This window comes from Micromys minutus (genome assembly GCF_963924665.1).
Source record: "Micromys minutus genome assembly, chromosome: 31".
Lineage (NCBI taxonomy): Eukaryota > Metazoa > Chordata > Mammalia > Rodentia > Muridae > Micromys > Micromys minutus.
In genome coordinates, this window is record NC_137966.1 from 26,585,703 (window position 1) to 26,609,150 (window position 23,448).

General features: G+C 43.9%; 1 protein-coding gene across 4 annotated transcripts in view; it reads right to left on the minus strand.

Moving 5' to 3' along the window:
- Nucleotides 1-88: 88 nt before the first annotated feature.
- Nucleotides 89-23,448, minus strand: part of MARF1 (meiosis regulator and mRNA stability factor 1) — a 41,524-nt gene continuing 18,164 nt past the window's right edge. For all 4 annotated transcript variants that reach the window (XM_080942028.1, XM_080942027.1, XM_080942025.1 and 1 more), the window contains 15 exons: nucleotides 23,271-23,351; nucleotides 18,784-19,020; nucleotides 18,580-18,699; nucleotides 17,926-18,101; nucleotides 15,845-16,065; nucleotides 15,001-15,143; nucleotides 14,748-14,881; nucleotides 13,450-13,652; nucleotides 12,597-12,824; nucleotides 8,350-8,580; nucleotides 7,145-7,357; nucleotides 5,990-6,050; nucleotides 5,790-5,906; nucleotides 4,386-4,556; nucleotides 89-2,494 (listed from right to left, as the gene is read on the minus strand). In XM_080942028.1, the coding sequence (XP_080798154.1) occupies nucleotides 2,253-2,494; nucleotides 4,386-4,556; nucleotides 5,790-5,906; nucleotides 5,990-6,050; nucleotides 7,145-7,357; nucleotides 8,350-8,580; nucleotides 12,597-12,824; nucleotides 13,450-13,652; nucleotides 14,748-14,881; nucleotides 15,001-15,143; nucleotides 15,845-16,065; nucleotides 17,926-18,101; nucleotides 18,580-18,699; nucleotides 18,784-19,020; nucleotides 23,271-23,351 (2,578 nt within the window). In that variant the 3' untranslated portion in view covers nucleotides 89-2,252. The remainder of the gene's footprint in view (nucleotides 2,495-4,385; nucleotides 4,557-5,789; nucleotides 5,907-5,989; nucleotides 6,051-7,144; nucleotides 7,358-8,349; nucleotides 8,581-12,596; nucleotides 12,825-13,449; nucleotides 13,653-14,747; nucleotides 14,882-15,000; nucleotides 15,144-15,844; nucleotides 16,066-17,925; nucleotides 18,102-18,579; nucleotides 18,700-18,783; nucleotides 19,021-23,270; nucleotides 23,352-23,448) is intronic.

Genomic DNA, 23,448 nt, shown 5'->3' on the forward strand with positions numbered 1-23,448 from the left:
AAAAAGAGTTGGCCAGACTGGTTCATAATCCCACCCCACAAACAAAAGCACTCATTACAGATGCTGGCTCATAAAGTTTATTGACAACTGTTTGGTCCCAACACACAAACAGCACTTGAACCCCACCCCCCCAAAAAAGTGTTCAAACAAAGACAGTTAAGAAAAACTTGGGACACCCCAAGCCTCATCAAAAGCAAACAGTACAAGACGGGAATCTAGGAAAGGGGATTCTGGTGTTAACTTTTGTCTTTTCAACAGAGTAATCAAGTACATCCTTCACCCAGAAAATGTCTCATTATCTCCACGTACAAACATCACAGCATCATTATCTAAGTCTCTGGATAAAGGAATAGTGACTGGACTGGCCTCTTGGGCACATCACACTCAGCGCGCTTCCAATTGAGTTTTCGAATCTTTAAACAGCATGGCTAGTCACACCCCAGACTCATGGGCAACTCCAGCAAATGGCAAACACACACCCATTCACTGTACACAACTATTCTTTGTTGCCCACAGAACCTGACCTTTGAGATGACTCCATGTAAGTTTAGTGACACTTTTCAAAGTCCATAATCCCTTCTATGCTTGCAAACCTGAAGTCTGAGCAGGAAAGCTTAGTCTTAGAATGTCTGCAAATAAGGCATCTTACACTCAACACCAACTTTATTACACTGCTTAAAAGCCTTAAAGAAACTGCACATGTGCCATTTTGCTTCCTATGCACTAGGACTGCAGAGAAAGTGCCATGAGGCCTTGAAGAGGAAGTGCCATGAGGCCTCAGAAAGAAGTGCTTCTAGGCGTCTCACAGAAAGAGTGACAGGGCTGCAGAACATTTCCAGTGCAGCTCCATCTGGGCCAGGCCAAAGTGTTGAGAACTGGGAATCACTGGCTTCATTCAATATTTTGGTGAAAAAAACTAATAATAATAATAAAAAAATCTCTTTACAGCCTTTAATTTTGTGACACATATCAAAATGTTGGCTATGAAATCAGAATCCATTTTCTGGCTTTCTAGAAAAAAATATAAACATTTCCCACCAAAGCAGCCATCTGACTAGTGGAAGACTGTGTGCCTACGGGTTTTCTGTTCAGAGCATGGATTTGCCTCTTTTGCCCAACAGATACAATCCATTGTAAATGTCAGGTCTCTCCAACAGGGTGAGAGGCCACTCAGAAGTGGCCACCTCAGGCGCCCAGAAGAGAAGGCCATTCCACAAAGCAGTGCCCACAAAGGCTGGCTTTTCCCAAATGCCAACATCAGACAACGCAAAAACAAAACGAAAACCCAAATGTGCCTCCAATAGCAAGCAGTAACAGTAAACGCAGCCGCTATTAACAGACAGCGAGATGAACTAACACGGACACACATCCTCACATGGAGAGCTTCCCCAGATTTACAGCCAACCTTTAAATCACAAGAACAAAAACAGGCTGATCAACCTTGGCCTTCACATCACAGATAGAACTCTGGTCTCTTCTTAGTGGAAACAGTACCAAACCGAGGCCTCTCGAAGCACTTCACCACTCAGCTGATTTACAATTTTTGTATTTAATGCATAGTTTAAAAAATCAGACTTTTACCATTACCACCTCTCAGCACACAATGTGTCAAATGCTGATCTTTAAATGGATGACACAGGGGCCATCTCCTTTCCTTATCATTATCAAACTGGGACGGACAGAGAAGGGAAGCATGAAATAATTTTCTAGAAAGCTCTTAAATGGAATCCCCAAATGGAAATGTTTTAAAAAATGGGATGAGGCCACACTGGTGAACCACAGACACAGTTACATAAAAAACAAGGCACACCAACAGGTCACCTAGAAACCAGGAACTCTCCTGTCAGCTCTTGCCACTCACTCATCCGCCAGTGTGTGACCCACAGGCTTATGGGCATGCTTGGCTTCTTGAACAACCATAAATCCATTTGCTTAAACAAATGACAGAGGCTACTCAATAGGACTCAAGCCACTTCCTGCTGAGTGACTCTACTTATTTCTTCCCAACCACCACAATTCACAATAGTCTAGAAAAAATTGGTAAATATATTACAGATTCCTTAATGGAGGAGTTCTTTCAAATAACTGGGAAAAATAAAGAAAAAGTTCATCTGAAAGTTCAAAACAAACATTTCCCTATGAACCATTAATAAAAGTGGCTTCTGGGGTCAAGACATAAAATGAGGTTATGTGTGTGTAGAATCAGACAGTTTAACCCCCGTCCTAATTTAATCCTGTGTTCAAAATGGGAGTTAGAGCTTGGTTACAGGTGCAAAGGAAAAGTTGGCTGCCAATTTGACTCTATTTTTAGGCTGCTTTTTGGCTGGACTTTCCACTGCATCCTTGCTGATCGGTGGCCTGGGGCCCTCTGAGGAGGGGCCCAGAGGAGCAGAAGCAGATGCTGGGCTACTGGGTGAGGACTCACAGGACAGGTTCCCCTTCTTTACTGATATTGGAATTTCTGTTTTTTCTTCTTGGTTTGAAACTAAAACTCCTAGAAAGACAGAAACATAAATAGATTTAGTTCTAGGGCTCATATGAAGTACTGGTTATCAGTTCATCTGTATTTAAAAAAACAAAAACAATCTTATAAAACCCCACCAGAGCCAGGAATGGTATGTGGCTTATAAATCCAGCTCAGGAAGCTGAGGTGAGATCACCACAGTGACAGCCAGTCTTGGCTACAAGTCAAGACAATGTCTCAAAAACAAACGAACAAAGAGCACCTAAGGGGTGGACAAGGAGGCAGAGGCGGAAACGGTCAGATCTCTGTGAGTTTAAGGATAGCCTGGTCAACAGAGCAAGTTCCCGGACAGTTGACGGGGCTGTTATGCAGAGAAACTATCTAGAAAAAAAACAAAACCCCAAAACCAAATAACCAAAGCACCAAATGTCACACTTATGTCACAGTTTAGGTATTGGCTACATGGTAAATACTGTATGTCACAGAAATAAAATATTTATAAATGGCACATCACTTTTCTTTAGAATGCAAATTCTTAGACATATAAAGGCCAGTTTTTCTTCCTCAGACTCTGCTCCTTTATTCCTGTCTGGTGACTCATATCTCCTGTGAATGTTCTGAGGCAGCAAGTGAATACCTGCCCATTCTTTTTACAGAGGCCACATGTTTGTCACAGTGTTGACGACAGAGTCAAGGGAAGAGCCACTTGGAACCATGGCTACTTTAAAAGGTCAGCTGTTTCTCATCAGAGTTTAGATCACAGGTAACTCACATGTGTTCGAGAAAGACAGACCACTGTGTCTTAGATACCTTCTGTGTGTATCAAGAAACCCCTGATGCCAAAGGCACAGGCCAAGTGATAGTAACGGGGGATGACACAGCGCCAGCTTCTCCTCAGACGGGCAGGGACCTGTGCTCCTCGGGCTCTTTGTTCTCCTCCGTCACAAGCATTTGGAAGAGTTCTTGTATACATGGACAAGGCCAGCACCCCGTGAAGAAGCAACTCTCCACCTCCACCATCCCCAAGCCCTCATTTCAAGAGCACACAGTGGGCCTGCGTTCTTGCTGGCTCCTTTCATGGGCCGCAGTGTCAACCACTGCCTTACAGACTGCAGGTAGTGCAAGTGAGCCAGCACAGAGGAGGCGGCACAGGCAGGAAAGGGTCAGAATTCAAGTGACAAAAGGGTTAAGTGAAGGCTTTCCACAGAGTACCCAGGACCCCTCAAAGGCAGAATGACTCTACCCTGTGGGGCAGAAGTGGTGACCTCACTACTAGTATAGTCCATCAGCCCCAGCACCTGACACAGGGTAAGAAACCGAATGAACTTCACCTCGGGCTAACACTATGTTAAGAGATCAGCATTTAATCCCAGCACTAGGGAGGCATATGAATCTCTGAGTTAGAGGCCAGCCTGGTCTATATACAGCAAGTTTTAGTCCAGCTAAAAGCTACAGTAAGACTCTGTCTTAAAACAACCACCAAAGAGGTCACCTTTCTTGGTTTTTAGGTCACAGGACTCCAGGACCTCAAGCCATAAATACCTTGCTCAGACCAGCTTCCTAAAGCCCCAGAATCCACTGGGACCTAGGTAAATGTTGTGTAGCGGGTTGACAGGTGTTGCCTAAGGATTAGCTGAACCTCAGACATGGTGGGAAGGCCAAAAGTTCCAGAGGACCTGGGACAGGACTCATCATTACTCAAGGGCTCTTTTAGAGCTCTCGACTTTAGATTATACCAGATTTATAAATCCTATTAGCAGAAACCCCAACAAGGAAGGGAAGGGGCTGAATAATCAGCACAGGTACTTCTATACCCAAAGCAGTACTGCTTTTCCCTATGTTCATCAGACACCTCCTACATGGGCATCACGGGTCATCTGCCAAACCAAGCCAAGTGCCAAGCATACAGGGTGCAACCTACCCAAGGGCTCTTGAGGATGTTCCTCAAACTGAATGAGATCAGTGGGCTGCAGGATGACAGGATCGGGTCTTAGCTGAGGGGACGGCAGGCACGAAGGAACAGGAACACCGAGGAGGTCAACAGGGGAGCTGTCGGCCAGGTGCAGAAGCTCCGGCTCCATCTGCCTAGGTCCTGCAGAGAGAGGACAGGCACAAAGGTCTCCTCCTGAGGCTTTCCTCAGCCTCAGAAGTCAGCATGGAGGAATCGAGCATGAAGTAATCAAGCTTCCCGTCATATTGTGTGTGTGTGTGTGTGTGTGTGAATGAAACAATGCCATTATCAGAAAGAAGACCACTCCTGGCAAGCAATACACCAAAGCCAAGAGTCTGCTGAAGACTGTGTTCTTTAGAACAGTGGGCTCTGAAGAGGCCCAAAAAGGAACAAGGCCTTTGGAGGAGAAACAAAATCACCAAAAGTTGGGGACAGTGAAGGAGGCAGCAGAGCTAGAAGCTTCAGCAATGTCAGATGCTGGAAACACAGCTTTTCTCTAAGAACAAGGTACTATAATCCTTCTAGCTATTTGTGATGTTATACGAACATCCCTCTTAATGGGATCTCATACAACATGGGGTCCCTTAATGGTGGAACCCAAGTCTACAGAATTCTGGATGAGCATGTTTGCACCATTGTATATTGTTCAGGTCCCTGAGCCATTTCTTCTTAAGGTCTGTATGCTGTGCTATGACCTTTCCAAATCTAGTCTAGCAAACCCCTGATGACTCGGCTCAGCATAGTGCATCGATCTTGGTGCTGACTCACTCTGACCAATCTCTGGCAGAATTCCATGAGACTATCAGGACAAATTCACCTACCCTTTCATCTCCTTCCATCTACCCTTCCTGGTACTCTGTCCCAAGGTACTTGGGGTTGAGTGCTCTTTCCTTCTGTCATCACAGTTTTAAACAGTCATCTGGTAAGCATTAATAACACATCTGAATTGGGATCATCTTTAAGGAACTTACACAATCATTCAACACTAGCACATGTAGACCTGTTGTTAACTACACACCAAACTAAACTGGGGGAAAAACGAATATTTAGGTCTAGAGTGATGGCTCTTGCAGTTAAGAGCATTTGTTACTTTTATAGAGGATTTGAATTTGATTCCTAGTGCCCACATAGTGGCTTACAACCATCCATTAACTCTCATTCCAGGGGACCCAATGCCCTCTTCCCATCTCCTCAGTACCAAAGGCATACATGCAGGCAAAATAGTCACACACCTAAATAAAATACATCTAAAAATTTTAACATATATTTAACTTTAATGAAACTGCCCACTGTCCTTTTTCCTCCACATATCCCAACCCCAAGTACCTCCCGAACTTGAGGGCTTTGTCTACTTTCTTGCTTTTCCTCTAGTACCTGTTCCAAGCTGGAGTTCTGAGACTAGATGGGATTCTGGCACCTCCAGCATCTGCTTGCTGATTCCAGGTTGGTCTTCATGATTGACAGGGAAATGGTCAAATGAGCTTAGCCGGTCTAGAAGACAAAAGTGCTCATCAGAGAGAAAGGTCAGTGAGAGAATCACAAGGAGTCAGGGGAGGGGATGGGAGCTTACTTACTTTTCATGTCATTTTTTAACACTACAATTCTCTTATGGCCATGTCCTTTTATCCAGACCACCTGCACACAAGACATACTCCTGGTTAAGCATTGGAAAAGGAGAGGAAAGTACCCTAGCATTCAGGAGAGTGGGGCCTCTTGTGCCTGCTTTTCATATATCAGAGTCAGAACTCATAAATGCCAACACGCAGCCCCTTCAGCCTGGTCAGGGTGGAAGTAGGCCTTGGCTCCCAAGGCTCTCCACCTAATCCCTGCCCTTGGCTTCCAGGCATTCTCCCATTTCATCAGAGGCTGAGCACCTTCTGTCTCAAATGCTTGGACTCGAGGGTTTTGGATTTGGGAATATCTGCCTATATCGAGTGAGGTGCCTATATTAAGTGGGGGGTCTGGAAGCACTTAAACAAGAAATTCAGCTATATCTCAAACATTGTATATACAGAGCCTGAAGGCAAGACTTTAAATGAGGTTTCCTTTTTATAGTGAAAGTGTTCTGACTGCGATTCATCTCAGTGGGTCAGGTGTGTGCTGTCCAGTGTAGTGTCATGGTGCCTTCAGAAGGTTTTAGAATTTGTTTTAACTCAGTTCAACTCCTTTACCAATACCTTCTGGAGACTGGGCAGCAGACAGGATGCTGCATTAGCTTCTTATCCCCACTCCACTTTCCCTCAGTTCTTCTGTGAACAGCAGTAATGCTTCCCAAAGGTAAAGCTGGGCTCCTCTGCCTTCTCCACAGTACAGGGAAGCTCATGCCTGGAGGACCAAGGACCTCGGAACAACTCCCACTCTAGGCTCTAGCACGCTTGCATTTTTCACTTTTATTCTTTTGCAGCAATTTCCCAGAACAGTTTGACGGTCTCTCAGAGCTGCTGGCTATTCATCATGTATGCCTATGCCTCCCTGCTATACAGAAACTCAGACGTATGTAGTGCTGCCCCTCCAGGACTGCTATGCTCAGGAAGTGGGCCTTGCCTGGGCCATTCTCTATATTCACAGTTTTGCTGCTCGAGCCACATTCTACTCAGGACATCTGCTTAGGTGTCCTGTCTGTCTAGGTGACCACTGAGCACATTCTAGAAGGAAGGCCTGAAACTTACTTGGCGCACAGGAATAAAGGTTTATAAAAGGAGTCAGCAATGGCTGAGGAAAACACCTACCTGTGGGATGGCTCCCAGTAGCTCCTCCACACTACTGTACCCATAAGTTCTGGGCTGCAGTGCTTCTCCAACATATTTGGTATAGGCCATGGCAAAGTCACGAAGAAAAATCTGCTGGTAGTGATAGGTATGAAGCAAGGATCTCACATTCTTTGCAAACAGGTATAAGCTTGTGAGCTTCACACACTCTTCTGCTTTATCATTTGTAAAAACCTGATGAAGAAAGAGGAAGATTAGAAACTTCAACAAACCAAAAAAAGCAATTTAAAAAAAAAGTAAATTATACCTTCTACCACATTTCTTTTCATACCCTAAAATGTTTTGTTTGGTTTTTTAAAGCTAAAGTTGGGGCTGGGGAGCTGGTTCAGCTGGCAAGAGTAATTATTCCTCTCACAGAAGACCTGGATTTGGTTTCCAGAACCCACATGGCAGTTCACAACCACCCAAATCTCCTGTTCCAGAGTACACCAAGCTTTCTTCCAACCTCCATGGGCCCCAGTCATATGTACAGTGTGCAAATAAAACACTTGTACACATAAAATTAAAATTTCATCTTTAAAAAGCTGCAGTTATCTTTTTTCATGATTAATCGAAACATTTTTTATTTTAATTTTTTATATTGTGTATGTATATATATACAACTTCAAATGCCTCAGCAAGTGCACAGAGTACCGATATACTCCTGGAAACTGACCTCCACACACTTGCTACTGTATGCACGCCCACACTTGTGTGCATGCGCGCGCGCGCGCGCACACACACACACACACACACACACTCACACACAAAGAAAAAGGGAATGCAGAGATAGAGCTCCTGAAAAGAACCTGGGTTCAGTTCCTAGCACCTCCAGTTCCCTGAGCGCCAACACCTCCTTTCCTTCTCAGTTCTGTGGGTACCAGGCATACATCTGATGCATATAAATGCAAACAAAACACTTATACATATAAAATAATTTAATGGTAAAAATACATTTTTATTTTAAACAAAGGAGACCATGAATTTCAGAGACAGCAAGGGAGGGATTAAGGGCGGGAAATGGAAGGAGGAAAATGGCATGATCATATTTTAATTCCAAAAGATAAAAACACTAAGAGAAAGAAAAATGGCCAGCCAATTTTAAGACCTCTAGTGCCCCTCCAGCTCTACACATACTAAGGTAGACCTAACAGAACTCCAGGCTCAAGACCCACTCACACACACACCTCTACCAAGTAAGGCAGACTCTTCAGTAGCTCAGTCAAGGTCATGAATCCATATTCACAGGGGTTAAGAGGAGTACTGTGCGTGGTTTCATAATGTCTCCTGAGCTCATCAACGCGAAGATAAGAGTCTTCTTCCCAAGTCATCAATAACACCAGCAACCGAGCAGTGAGAGAGCGAAGAGACTTCCTGTTGATCAGTTGGATCTGTTTGCCAGACTCCATATCAGCAACCTACAGAAAGGAAAATGCAAACCCAATTCAGACCATCTCATTCTGGCTAGAGAGACCAAAAGAGGCAATTACACACAAACAGCAGGGGGCGTCGTTGTGATAGTAGACCAACACTTGGAACGAGACTAGAGCAGAAATGGTTTCACCTTCCCTACAGTCAGAAAGTCCAAACTCCACCTACGCATCTTAAAGAAATTTGGAAGACACTGCCATGGTTCTACATCTGTGCTCTTTCTCCCTTGCTGTTCTCCCTAAGGCAGAGACAGCAGGCCAGCTGGCATGTCTTGATTAAGCTAGTGAACACAGGGAAAGCTGCGTTTCTCTGATGTCCTAGAGCTAATTTTAAAGATGACATTTTCATCTGCTATGCATCTAGTTGATCATTTCAGATTCTCAGGGAGACAAAGAACTTGAGGAAACCTTCGGAAGATATACAGCATCATCTGGGGGAACCTGTGAAAGATACATGACATCATCTGAGCACCAAATAGCAAGAGCAGAGACAAGCACTTGAGACAGACTCCTTGCCTTCCTTAGGTCCAAGTCCCTGCCATGGCCTTTACTGCAAGCAACAGAACTCTGCTCTCCCACATCTGCCAGTGTATCCAGTCTTATCCCCTTAGACTCTCTGTATGCTGGCTCTGCTTTCTCTGCGAGGACCAAATGGCTCCTCGCCTACAGTGAGACCTGAAGAGCCACATATTTGTCCTCTGTAGGACTCTAGACTCAGCCGGCATCAGTACATCCTTACTTTTCAGGCACACTCTGAACTGAGGCAGGAACCTGGTGGCAGACTCTCACTCCTATAGTGCTAGGAGAGCTAGTCACATATCCTCTTTGAAAGTAGGGGTGAGGGGGCTGGAGAGATGGATCAGCAGTTAAGAACACTAGGTCCTCTTGCAGAGAACTCAGGTTCAGTTCCCAGCCCTCATTCATACAAGAGGTACAACCACCTGTAGCTCTGGTTCCAGCTGACCCAATGCCCTCTTCTGGATTCCACAGGCACTGCACTGATAGTTATGCCCAGACAAGCAGGAGAAACACATTATACATAAGTCTTTAAAAAAGAAGTGAGAAAGCAGGCACTCAATCAGCAGACCTGAGTCCAAAATTTTTGAGTTACTTAGAATCCCAGAACACTGCCAATTACTGCTTCCCCCCACCCCGATATAATATTTTTATTAGTTCTTTGGGAATTTCTTATATACCAGGATCACACTCACTTTACAGTCCTTCCAGGACCACCCCTCACTTTGTTAACACTCCCTTCCCAGATCCAATCTGTGTTATCTATATACTCACTGGAGCATGGCCAAACTCTCAGTGGCCTGCCTCTTAAATAGAACTGAGTCCTTTCCTTTCCAAACCCCAACCAGCAGCCATTGGTGGAGAGCTACACTTCTGTATCCTTAACATTTAAGAGTTGTCTTCAATGGCTTGTTTTTGATGGCTGTTTCCTTCTTCGTGGTGGGGCTTGAGGTAGGGACTGTCACAGAAGCCTTCCATGTCCCCTATCCCGACTATACATCTACGATGGTCACGGATTATGGCTGCTGAAGCACTTTCTTTACAGTCGGCGAGAATGTGAATCAGGGGCTCCCATATGGTTTCTGGCCACAAACACAGTCCCCAGCTTCAGTAGGACCACAAATCCAGAAAGGCCCTCAGAGGCAGTCCAAACCACAGACATCAACATGGCCTCAGGCTGCAGCACAAACAGTGGACATCAGCATGGCCATGGCCTTTGGTAGTAACAGGGGCCATAGACATCAACACAGACCCTGGCGGTAGTAGGACCGCAGACCCTAACATGGCACTCTGAGGCAGCATGGTCCAGACAGCACCATGGCCTCAGGTAGCAGTGCAAGCCACTCAGATCAATACTGCTATTTTTTAAGAATAGCAAAGCTCTGCTTCTTTGATGCTCCTGAAACCCATCTCTTGATCTAAATCATCTAGGGCAAGCTTCAGAAGCAACAATGCTCAGTATACACTCAAGGATCTCAGGGCTCAAGAAGCTGGCCCTAGCATTTCCCACAAGTTCCTTATGAGGATCCAGTGGACAGCGAGGGTTGCACTGGGTCTTTGATGTTTTCTTGCCTTTGCTACTTGAACCAAACCTTCCAGGAGCTTCACTGGATTTTTGTTTTGGGTCTCATGTAGCTCAGGTTGGCCTCCCTAGGTAGCCAAGAAAAACCTTGAATTGAAGATTGTCCTTGTTTCTACCTCCCATGTGCCAGATGTACACTACCACATCCAATTTATGCAGCACAGGGAACTGAGCCAAGGGCTTAGTGTATGCTGAGCAAGCACTCAACCAACTGAGCCACATCCCTCCCTAGTCCTGGCTTACAACCTTCCTATCTACCTAAGTCCCCCCTACTAACATCTTGGCCAGTAACACTGGGGAGACCTGGACCTGTCATATATACCATGGCCTTTCAATCCCTCAACTTCTAATTGATTCCACTGCAGACACCTCTCCAGAGATACATTCCAGGCTGTCTTTACCCACTTCTAAAATAACTCATTCCCACACATCATAGGTGCCTAGGGTAGACATGGAATGTAAGACAGAAGCAATTCACTGCTCAGCCCTTCTTACCCTTTGGTAAGGAATGCAATCCACATGCTTATTAATTCCTCCCTTATAGTTAAGAAAAGAGCTGGAGAGATGGCTCATCAGTTAAGAGCACTGGCTACTCTTCCAGAGGACCAGGGTTCAATTCCCAACATGGCAGATCACAACCATTTGTAACCCACAGGATCCAATTCCCTCTTCTGCCTTTATGGGCACCGCAATATATATGGTGCACAGACATATGTACAAGCAAAATACCCATATACATAAAAAATAAGTATTCTTTGAGAACAGTTAATTCCACAGGGCAGGACAAAGACCTAGCTAAATGATAGGTAGGTTTATCCTAAGACAATGGACTTTTCTTTTCCAGAATGTCCAGCCTCTACCCACAAGGCAACATGAAGCTTAGCTGGGTCTGCCCATCTTTCAGAGTCCTGATTTGGAAAAGCCTAACTGTTCCTTTTTCTTCTCTTCTTTCTTTTCTTTCAGATACAGCCAGAGCCAAGCATGTGCTCCCTTATACTTTGGGCTTCCTTATATATTCTGTAAAACTTCCCTCCCCATCATGTGGCTGACCTCTGTGCCAGCTTCTCAAATGGCATGGCCTGCGCCCAACGCCCTTTCTCCATTCACTCCTCTTCAAGAAACTAGAAGATTTACAGTCTGCCAGTCTGGGGAATTTTTCTTTAAAACTCTAATAAGTGACCCCCCAGCTTCCATTTTGAGTCTATTCTTATTTTTGTCCATGAAATTAAGAACCCCAAGAGGAAACTCAGACTTTCCATTTCTCACATATCAATGCTGGCTCTGCCAGGACTCCACAGTCTCATGGAATCCACCTCTACCCTGTCAGTAATAAATACCTAAGCAAATTCCCTCTGACTGATGATGCCACCAGTTCCTGCTTTTCCCTAGTCCCGTGCTGTAGATCTGCAGATGTTCTGGAACCAGCCAGCTGTTCTACCTACACGTGGAAGGGTCAGTCTGGCACTGAATGGCAAAGATGAGGACTGTGCCAACTACAAGGGCAATTCTGAGCTTGTGCTTATTCTCAGGATAACTCCTAAATGAGTAAGGATCCATGGAAGACACATGATCCAGTCTCCCAGGAACATGTAGACAAAGAACTCTCTGGAAGGCTTCAACTTCAGGCCAGCCTGGCAGAGATTATTATTATACCTGAGTACCTGTGCCTAGAATAAAAAGTGAGCCTGCCAGTCCAGAAAGGTCATAAATAAAGACATAGAAGGAAGACTATAAGTCTAAAGTGCCAAACCAAGCCACCTCCTAGTACCTATTAAGGTTTCAATGACACAATAGTTATGAAGCATCAGCAAGACACACAGGGTACACATAACCAAAATACTGCAGTACACACAACACCTCACACAGACCATGCCACAACCTTGTCAGTAAAAAGACACTGGCTTACCTTTACAACATGGCAGAGCTTCTGTGTCAAAGCTGAGACTGAACTGACATCATAGTCTTGGAGACGAAATGTATAACCAAAAGTTTTAGCATATTCTGTAAACAGATCTCTCATCATGAGGCAGTTACCCTTTTGGGACCGCAGAAGCTTAACAAACTGGGCAGCTAGAGCTTTGAATCGCTCTACTTCAGTCAAAGTCAGGATTTTCTCTTCTCCACATTCCAACACCTTAGAAACAAACAGGGCAGAAGGAGAGGTTTAAGCACACGATTGTACGTAGCGTTAAGTGGCATGGAACACTACACATTGGTCACTTAAGATGGGACTGTGTTATGAGGCACTTCTCCAAGATCAAAGAGCTCTTTCCTCAGCACTCACACATGTAAGACATTTTTTCCTGGCAGTAAATTCTGTTGTTTTATGACAACAAAAAGTTTTAATCCACTTGGAATCAAGATAATGTTAATAAAACTAACTAATCCAGCCCTGCTTAGAAGAGCTTGGTATGGATACCCCCCCCAAGGGTGTTTGAGGAGCACAGTGCTGCTCTAAGCTGTAGTTTAGTATTTAAACATCTCATCCTGTTCTCCGTGGTTATTCTTGTGCACGCAGAAGAGTACTTTTGAGGTGGGGCCTTGCTGCTTAACCTAAGCTGGCTTCAATCATGTAAGTCCCCAGGCGCCACCTCATAAATTCTGAAATTATAGAACAAATTGCACATTTACCTAAATTTACCAACAGGTCAACAATACATCAGTTTTTCTGACGAGGCAATTTCAGACTCGTAACTAAAAAAACAGTAACACCTCCCTATACACTGCTCAGAAAAAGCTAAAGAATTAGAACCACTTACTTGTAAAATCTCAGGTATGGCTTCCAAAAGTTCAAGCAACTTGGTAAATCCATAGTATGCAAGTTTGCATTGCCGGCCAAAGTGGTGGTGGTAAGAGGGAATGAACTTGTTAAAGGGCATTCGGAAATGGGGCTGGTGGCGCAGCAAGTCCACAACATCTTTGGAGAACTGCTTTGTCCTTTCTATCTCATCCTGAGTTCGTTCTTTAAAAAATAAAGCACCTTATAAATCAGGCATCCACCCATTGTGTTTAGTACCAACCCTGAAGGGGATCTGTCAGTCACAAGAGGTGAGCTTTGCCTTCCCCAGCACACAGCCCACAGTAAACAGTGGTTCTCACACACCTTCAAGGTCCTGGGAAATGAGGGTGCTTTTGTGAGAGGTAAAGACACATATGCCATCACCTACAAGATAGGGACAATTTCTATAAATCCTGTCCACTATACCTATATGAACAAGATAGATACAGAAGCATGGGTGCTTCAAGCAATAAGTGTTATTTCTATGAAATCACATTACTGAACATTCATGTGTTTTTTGTTTATTCATTTGATCTCCAGTTAAGAGCCATCATCAGAAAATAAGTATCAAAATTGTAACAAAAGAGTACTTAATTATTGATCTTCATATCTGTTCATTTTAAATTGATTGAAAAAGGACACTCACTACTCTGTTTTAACTCTGGAAGGTTGTGACCTCAGGGACACAGAGACCCTCTTACTGGTAACGGCAGAATGAGTTATCTCCCAGACTTAACTGAACTACAACACTTGGAAATTCAAATGCCACATTCATCGGTGTTTTCTTCCAAAAATGCATAGTGAAATAATTCTCAGAGCTAAAATGGATTCTCCATAAGATAATGTCGACACTAGAAACTAGAAACATGACAGGGTATCTCTGTGTGGCCTTGGCTGCCCTGAAACTCAGAGGTCAGCCTGCCTCTGCCTCCCAAGTGCCGGGATTAAAGGTGCCCCACTAAACAGTGTGCTTTCTTACAGGGCTCATGGTTTCCCCTCTTCCAAAGAACACAGGTTTTGTGCACTAGGTAATATTAGAAACTGCACATTCAAAGGAATCATTAAGAGCCATGGAAAGGGGAAAAAAAGTGCACCCCCCCACATAATTAAAATAACTATTCCATTTAAAAGTAAACAATGACTAGGCTCATGTCCAGTCCCAGGACTTAGGACTGAGTGAGGTCCGAGTGCTACTGCAAGCCTGAGCTACACAGTGAAGTCAGGCCTCAAAAGTACAAACAGCAGCATCACTGAGACAGACAACATTCCTCCATATACCTCTTTTTCTGATACAAATGACCATGTCGTCATCTTGTTGGGACAAACCAATCGTGTTGTCTGGGATCTCTGATATCATATCAATCAAGTCACACACACCATATTCCATGACATCCCAGTCCTTTGAGAAACACCTATGTTTTAACACGAGAAACGGGCAAAGAATGAGTAAAGTAACTGCCACAAGAACAAGCTTTATAAAAGAGTGCTTTTTTGTTTTTTGTTTATTTTTTAAAGCTTCCCATCAACTCACCAACGATAAGCCTGTGAGAAATCTCTCACAACGACCTGCTTGCTAGCCTGGGACTTGAGAAGTTTCAGTAAATCTTGAGTAAAGCGCTTCACCTGAGCCCTATGAGTGAGAGTCAGCAGACGCTTGGAGCCCATTCCAAGAATCTGAAAATGAAATGTTTTAATTATTTATACTATAAGGAACTTAAAAGACATGTTCTTGTGTCAACCTTGTCTCAGTCTTTCTTGCTCCTGTTACTCTCAGACTATCTCCCTCAAATAAAATGCCTGCAACTTGAAATGGACACAATTCAGTAAGTACAGTTAAAAAGAACAATGGCCAAGATCATTTGTTAGCTTGTTTTCAAAGTGCCATTGTCTCCAAAGATCCTGAGCACAAAGAAGTGCACTGTTCAGTCTGGATGACTAATTACCTCCTAAAGACAGATGATGTTTCCCAGGCCTTTTTAAACAAGTAGGAAATTATTAAAACACAGTCATCAGGGAAGTTATAGGCAGTGTAGATAGGATCCAAGAAACCCTAGCCCAACGACTAATGTCCAACAGTATGCTCATAGCAGTCCCTTGCACTAATGAGCACCCTAAAGAACACTGCTGGAAGGCAGGGAACAGCCCCTGGAGACTAGAAGGAAAATGCCCACAGGCCTCTAAGGAATTCTTTTAGGTTGGAAATTTGCAGTTTTTTTTTTTTTTTTTTTGAAAACTTTGAGTGGGCTCTTGCACTTTGAAGCAAGCTCTTAGCTTTCTGAGCAATGAGAACTATTTTGTCCGAGTCTTTGGCTGTGGGAGCTGAAGTCATGGAAGAACACTCCTTTCTTCAAACACGAAACCCTCATATCCTTTACCTGTAACACGTGAGGCACAGCTTCTAGTAGTTCTATCAGCTTGGAATACCCATAGTCTGAGACCCGGCACTGCTTTCCAAAATGGTAATGGTATGAAGGGATGAAATTGCTGACTGGTAGTACACAAGATGGCTGGTTCTTCAATAAATCAATGACTTCTCTGCTGAACTGAATCAGCTGAGGATTTCTCACAGGACTTTTACAACGAAGAAGCCAAGGGTCTAGAAAAGAAAAATGTAAGAGAACAAAGACCATGAGGCCTTAGGTATGATTTCACTGGCTTAGTGCCCTTAGCTCAGGATCGCTATGCAGCAAGCAGCTGTCTCCGGTTTCCGCTTCTACACACAGGCATCACAGAACCACATGGCCAGACCCTCTTACTACAGGCATCACAGAACCACATGACCAGACCCTCTTACTACAGGCATCACAGAACCACATGGCCAGACCCTCTTACTACAGGCATCACAGAACCACATGACCAGACCCTCTTACTACAGGCATCACAGAACCACATGACCAGACCCTCTTACTACAGGCATCACAGAACCACATGACCAGACCCTCTTACTACAGGCATCACAGATCCACATGGCCAGACCCTCTTACTACAGGCATCACAGAACCACATGGCCAGACCCTCTTACTACAGGGCGGCAAACCATTTGCTGTAATTCTCAAAAGGTGTCAAAAATTAAAAAAAAAAACTACAAAGCACTCAAGGATTATGGTAGAACTGAAAATGAACAAGGATTTCCCAGACTACACTGGCTATATTTCAAAAATCCATTTGTAACTTAATCATATTTTCCCACAAACACAGAATAGATAGGCACCAGGAAAATGGTCCATGAAAAAGGAATTATCCAATAATGGAGCTGAAATTTTACCCCGAAAGCTATAGGAAACAGTAATTTGAACAGGATGGGAAACTGAGGCAGAGCCAGATCTATCCACCTACCTCATTATAGCCCTAACAGGACTGGACCATCCTATGAAGAAGACACATTCACAGCAATATTCCTTCCTGTCTCTTAAATGCTATAATAAACAGGTCTGCACCATCAGGCTTTTAAAACCATCTTAAGTGCTTACACCTGAAAAAAGCTCTATCTAAAAAAAGGTGTTTCAGAGATGGCTCAGCACTTAAGAGCACAGGTTGCTCTTCCAGAGGTCCCAGGTTCAATTTTCAGTACCCACATGATGGCTTATAACTATAACTCCAGTTTCAGAGCTTCTAAACCCTTACACAGGTGTGTATGCAGGTAAGACAACAATGAACATAGAATACAAATAAATTTTTAAAAAAGTCTAAGTACAGCTGGCATAGTGGCAAATGTCCTTAATGTCAACACTGGGGCAGGGGAGGCTGAAGCAAGAGGACTGTGAATTTAAGACAAGCCTTGGTTATGTAAGACAGACACTATCTCTGATAATAATGATAATGAAGATAAAAGAAAAACTAAAAATAAAAAACAAAACCTTAAAAAAAATCAGATGAAAATCTTTATAAAGTAGTAGAAGGGATGTGTGGACTCAGCACAGAGGACAGGTTTAGGAAAGAGCTTCTGTCCGGGGCTCCCCCAGAGCTGCTGACTCAGGCCAGGTTTCCAGTTACCCTTCTACCTTTAAAAAGTGGTGCAAGCCTAAGAAGACAAATTAGGGCCAAAGAAAAGGGTGTGTGTGGTGTGTACACACTCATGTATATGGGAGCTGGTGTGTGTGTGTGTGTGTGTGTACACACTCATGTATATGGGAGCTGGTGTGTGTGTGTGTGTACACACACTCATGTATATGGGAGCTGGTGTGTGTGTGTGTGTGTACACACTCATGTATATGGGAGCTGGTTCTCTCCACCACAAAGACCCCGGTGTTCATGGTGAGTGCCCTTACTCTCAGCCATCTCGATGGCCCAATTTTGGTATCTTCAGAAATCAGGTTCTACCAAGTCCATAGCATCTGGGAGGAAACACTTTGGTGAAAATGGTGCTACTGTTTGAAATAAAAACCAGGGCTTTCTCCTGTCCTCCCTGTAGACAGGTGGGCACTTAGGGCTCAGTCCCTGACACTGGTCCACCTACCAGTGTTGGGAGATGGGGGCTTGTTGTGAATCCACTTCACTACTTTGACACCATTCTGAGCAGTGGCAATGTTCACTCCTGGAATGCAGGTGATCAAGTGCTCTAAGGGGACACCCTTGTGGCTGTCTTGCATAATTTCTAGGCCACCAAACTCCGCAGCATAGCAATCTGGAAAGCTGAAGGGATGAAAGATTAAGTGAGAATAAGGAAAAGGGCAGTGCAGGTAGAACAGCAGGCTTTAACCCATGTATCTGCTGAGCAGTAGCTGCTGGAGCACTGCTCAGTGACACGGCCTAATAGCTGCAGAAATCCCTGGGTGGTGTTCAAAGGGAGATAGATAAAGCACTGTGGGTTTGTCAAGGCCACCAAGTGTCAAGCTGGCCTTTGTGGCCCAGAGTAGGTGAAATGATGCACTCTTTGACACTTGTGCAGCTTTCAAATTGGAAGCATCTCTTTCCTGCAATGAAGAAACTGTTCTCCCTTTTATGTTTCTGAAATTGAACATAAACCCGTACCTTGCTGAAATACTAAGTGTGTGATCCACTTCTCAAAGCTTTAACCCTAGGACAGAGTCCTCCTCCTACTTGCTTCCATCAATAGGCAGACTTCAGGAATACCCTATAAGCACTCTTCCCAATGGTTAACATGGCTCACCTTAGCAAAGGCACAGTGCCCTCGTGGGTCTGCAGAAGACTATGAACTTGAGGTGCAAACACTTTCAAAGAGAGAACCACAAAAGGAATCTTGTAAGAGTCTGGATCAAATACAAGTTCACTGCAGGAAAGACAGCAAACAGGTGAGCTGACTTCTGACTGGAAAGCACTCCCTGTTCACACTTGTTGGAGGGCATTGATGTACCTGAAGTCCTTGTTAGAGCAATGCTGCTTGCACACAGGTTCATAATACTCCAACTCTTCAAACAGAACTGGGCTGCAGTTTGTAGAGGAGCCATTATGTGATTGGGAAGAGCCCAGGGGGCTCTGGCGGGCCTGGCTACTGGGTAAGAGACACACCAGCCGCCCGTTTCCCTGTTCACGGATTGCAATCGTGTCTGTTAATCTATATAAATCAGACACATTTAACTTGTGTCCATACCTAAGAACAGGAAAGAGATGTTGGTTTAGGATGTTTTTCTTGATTATGAAGGAATACCTGACATGTTTGATAAAACACAGAATGGCTTTCCCATATCTCCAAGAGTAAAATGAAACTCATTGACTGAGCTCACTCATTCTTGAAGCCACATGGCTTCCTGCCAGCTACAACAGTACTACCATTTCATAGGTCCCCCCACCAATGCCAGTGTCCCCAGTGTCTACAATGGGAGTGCTCTCAACATGTGTCACCTCCAACCACTGCCCTCTGAAATGTACTACTTTAGAAACCTGTTCTCACCACACTGACCTCAACTTTGGACTACTGTCCTCTGTACTTGGACTCCTCAACCCTGACCTAGACCTGCTGTAGCTGGAGCATTAATGGCCCAGGCTCTGGACTCTACCTCAGCCTTTTATAAACTTAAGTTATACAACCAACATGAGTCTCAGTTTTGCTGTCTTTAAATGTTGATAGCTTGTATCACACCTGCTAAGTGAGGGCCGCGCGTGATTAGGCCTGGGTATTAGTAAATCCTTCCTACCTCTCCAGGTTCTATTTCCAGTGCCCTACATCCATCAAGCTTCTTCTCTACCAATACAAGTCCCTAGAGTCTCCCTACACGGAGACTGTGCTCTTCTTACTCTTGGTCCTATCTCCTTTAGAGTGAAAATAACAAACCTGAGAATGGACATCTATTCAGGCTTTAACCCTTTCCTGGCTCTAAGTCGGCATGGCCTCTTTCCACATACTTCACTTACTTACCCTTACCCTCTGGGATTTTGCTTGATTTCTGGGTCTTCCATCCAGCCCTCCCTCCCTTCTACCTCTTCTGGTTCTACCAGCTTCCTTGCCCATCATAAATAAAGCCTCATCATCAAATGCCAGATATTACTTTCAGAGCCAACATCTTTCACATAGAACCTCCAAAACAGCACTCGAACTCTCTATATTGAGACTCCAAGGATGCCCTAAAATTTTTACATCCAAAACCAAGACCCAACACAACCTTCTACTCAACAAACTGTTTCATGTTTAACTATTCCACATGTTTTACCCTGCCATCTTGCTTCCTACCCAACACCAGTATTTTTTTTAATGGACTGTCTTTAAAAATTATTCTTTACATGTATGTCTGTGCACCACACCCATGGATGTCAGAAAAGGGCATCAGACCCACTGGAGTCAGTTATAAGGTGTGAGCCACCACATGGGTGCTGGGAACTAAATCTGAGTCTACTGCAATGGCAGCCAGTGTCCCTAAGTGCTGACCCATCTCTCTAGTCCAGTGGTTCTCAACCTTCTTAATGCTGTGACCCTTTAATACAGTCCCTCATGTTGTTGTGACCCCAAACCATAAGATTATTTCATTGCTACCTCATAACTGTAATCTTGCTACTGTTAGGAACTGCAATATAAGTATCTGATGTGCAGAATATCTAGCATATTACCCTGTGAAAGGGTCATTCAACCCCCAAACGGGTCACTACAGGTCGAGAACCTCTACTCTAGCCCATCCACCATGTATCCATTTATCTAATTTTTGAGACAGCCATCTCATGTCTGGCCTTGCACAGCTGAGTATGTCTCAAACTCCTCACCTTCACACTCCCAAATGCTGGCCATCTGGCTTTAAAGAGGCTTAAAACTTCTGTGGCACAGAGTTCTTTGTAGTTCAATTACATCAGCACAGAACCGGGACTGGCTCAGAACTGCTTTTCTTCCTCTCCTTGAGAGCAGCTCTTGCCGTCACACCTCTCCTCACCTCCTCCCTCTAATCACTCAGTAACTGCCACACTCCCCGTGCTGCCTGAACCTCTGAAGCACTCTCATCCCCGTACCTCCTTTTCATCGACATTTCTCTCATCCACAGAAGAATGTGAGAACTTCTCTTTCCTTCTAAGAAACTCTTTGGATACTGAACAAATGCACATCTGCATTTTCTACATTTTCTGCCTCAGGTTTTCATTCCACTAACACCTGCTGTGCACGTACTTTACATCAGACACTGAAGATTTTAATTCTCATCTAAAGTACAGAACAAGCTCACAAATGCCACTGGAAGAGTAATAAACTAGTATGCAAAACAAAATAAAAAAGACTTAGCTTTGGAAGCTATGATGGTTTGACTGAAAATGGTCCTGATAAACTCTTGCCAAATGTACTATTAGGAGGTGTGGCCTTGTATGTCACTGGGAGGTTTCAGATGCTCAAGTCAGGCGCTCTGGCTCTCTCTCTCTCTCTCTCTCTCTCTCTCTCTCTCTGTGTGTGTGTGTGTGTGTGTGTGTGTGTGTGTGTGTGTGTGCATTTGTGTGTGTCCTTGTTGCTTCTGGATCTGGCGATAAAACTCTGAAGCTCCTTCTCCAGTACCATGCTTCCTTCCCACTATGACAATAACAGTCTAAATCAGCTCCAATGAAATGTTTTTCTTTTTAAGAGTTGCCATAGTCATAGTCTCTTCACAGTGACAGAAACCCTAACTAAGACAGAAGTTGCCGAGTGCAATACAGGGAGTGGTGACCTCAAGGGAAGATTCTCATCCAGCTAAGCATCCATTTTATAAAAAAGAATTAAAGAAAAGTAAAAAGGAATTTGAAAAATTTACGGCCCAGCACGGTAGTACACACCTTTAATCCCAACACTCAGAAGGTAGAGGCTGGTTAATCTTTGAGTTTGAGGCTAACACAGTCTATAGGGTGAGTTCAGGACAGCTAGGGTTAGGCAGAAAGAAACCATTAAAAATAGAAAGCAGGTGAAGAGGTAATTGAATAAGGGGACCATATTCCAGCTCTAGAAAGCAGAATTTGGCAGCTTTGGTCACATGGTTCTGGCTTAGACTCAAGAATAAAAGAAAGGAATTGGAATTGGTTTTACTAAGACTAAGGAATACAACTAAAGCCAAGCATGTCAGGAAGTGTCCCTGCATTTCAGTCTCGCTTTGGTGCAGTATTTCCTCATTATATCCTATTCCTCCCTTTTGGAATGGTAAGCTATAGTCTGTGTCACTGTATATTAGAAGTATGTGATCTGCCTTTTAATTTGATTTTCCAGATTACAGTTAAATAGTGTCATGAGGCTTTGAACAGTGGAGTGTCAAGACTGTGAAAGACTTTGGGGACTTCTGAAGTTGGAGTAAACGTATTTTACATTACGATATGGGTACATGTTTATGGGGGCCAGAAAGTAGAATGTAGTGGCCTTGTCAGAAAGAAGTATATCAACTAAGGGTAGACTTCAAGGTTCCAGAGTCTCAAGTCAAGCCCAGTGTCTATCTTCCTGCTGTCCAGGGACTCAGATGTAGAACTCTCAGCTAACTCTATAGCACCACATCTGCCTACATGCAACCACTGTTGCAGTAAATATTAAAAAATTGAACGGGTTCCTCTCTTTACCGGCCCTGAGGTCTCACTCCTCAAGCCTGGTTTTTAGTTTGGAGCCTCACACTCCTCTGGTGCCCAGTCTGAGTTGCCACCACAGCTCAACTCATCCGCGCAACTCCCTTCCCTTGGAGGTTTTCTACCGCCTGTTCTCTGCCTCTGCCCCGGGGTATTTCTGTACCCCAAAATCCCAAACACAACTCCACAGCCTGATAGCTTTTCATACAGGTTTATATATTCAGTTCTCAATCCACAAATCTTCTACACAACAAAATTGCATCAAACAGACAAAGATACAAACTGCCCTTCTATGTGAGATATTAGACCTGTAAAATCCTTAATGTTCATAGCTTTTTAATACCAATAAATCCCACCTGGGTCCAGCTGGTCCTTGGGAAGCTCCATGTCCCCTGACCTTCTTCAGAACTCTCCAGTTCCCTCGCCTCACCCAGTCACTGGCCTTCCTTTATTTTACTAATTAAAATGGGCATGTTCAGTTGGAGTCATGAGACTAGGCAGCCCTTCTTGGGGAAGTGGAATTAACATAAAATACAAACAGCTTCAGGACAGTCTACAACCCTGATGACAACAGACTAAACCTCTGAAACTGTAAGCCAGCCCCAATTCAATGATCGCCTTTAGATCTGCCATTGTCATGGTGCCTCCTCATAGCAAGAAAACCCTAACTATGACTGGAATTTTAAATTTGCTAAAAATAAAATCGTTTTAAAAAAATGTTAGATTCAAATTTCTAGTCTAAACAGCACAATCTACTCTGTCTTTCCCTGGTGAGAAGTTCCTTAAGAGTGAGCATGGCAGCTTTTTTGCATGAAAGTCAATCACTAGTGCATCAACAGAATAAACTGAACTTACTTCCTTTCATAGACGTCTGTAAATTTAAAGAGAGGCAAACAATAGGCGGGAGCATCCTGAAGAATAGTCATTGTTTCTGCACTGTGGGACAAAAATCCAGGAGTCAGAGAACAGAGCACTCCCATATATAACAAAGTATATTTTTTTAAAGGTTCATAAATTTAACACAATGCCAAGC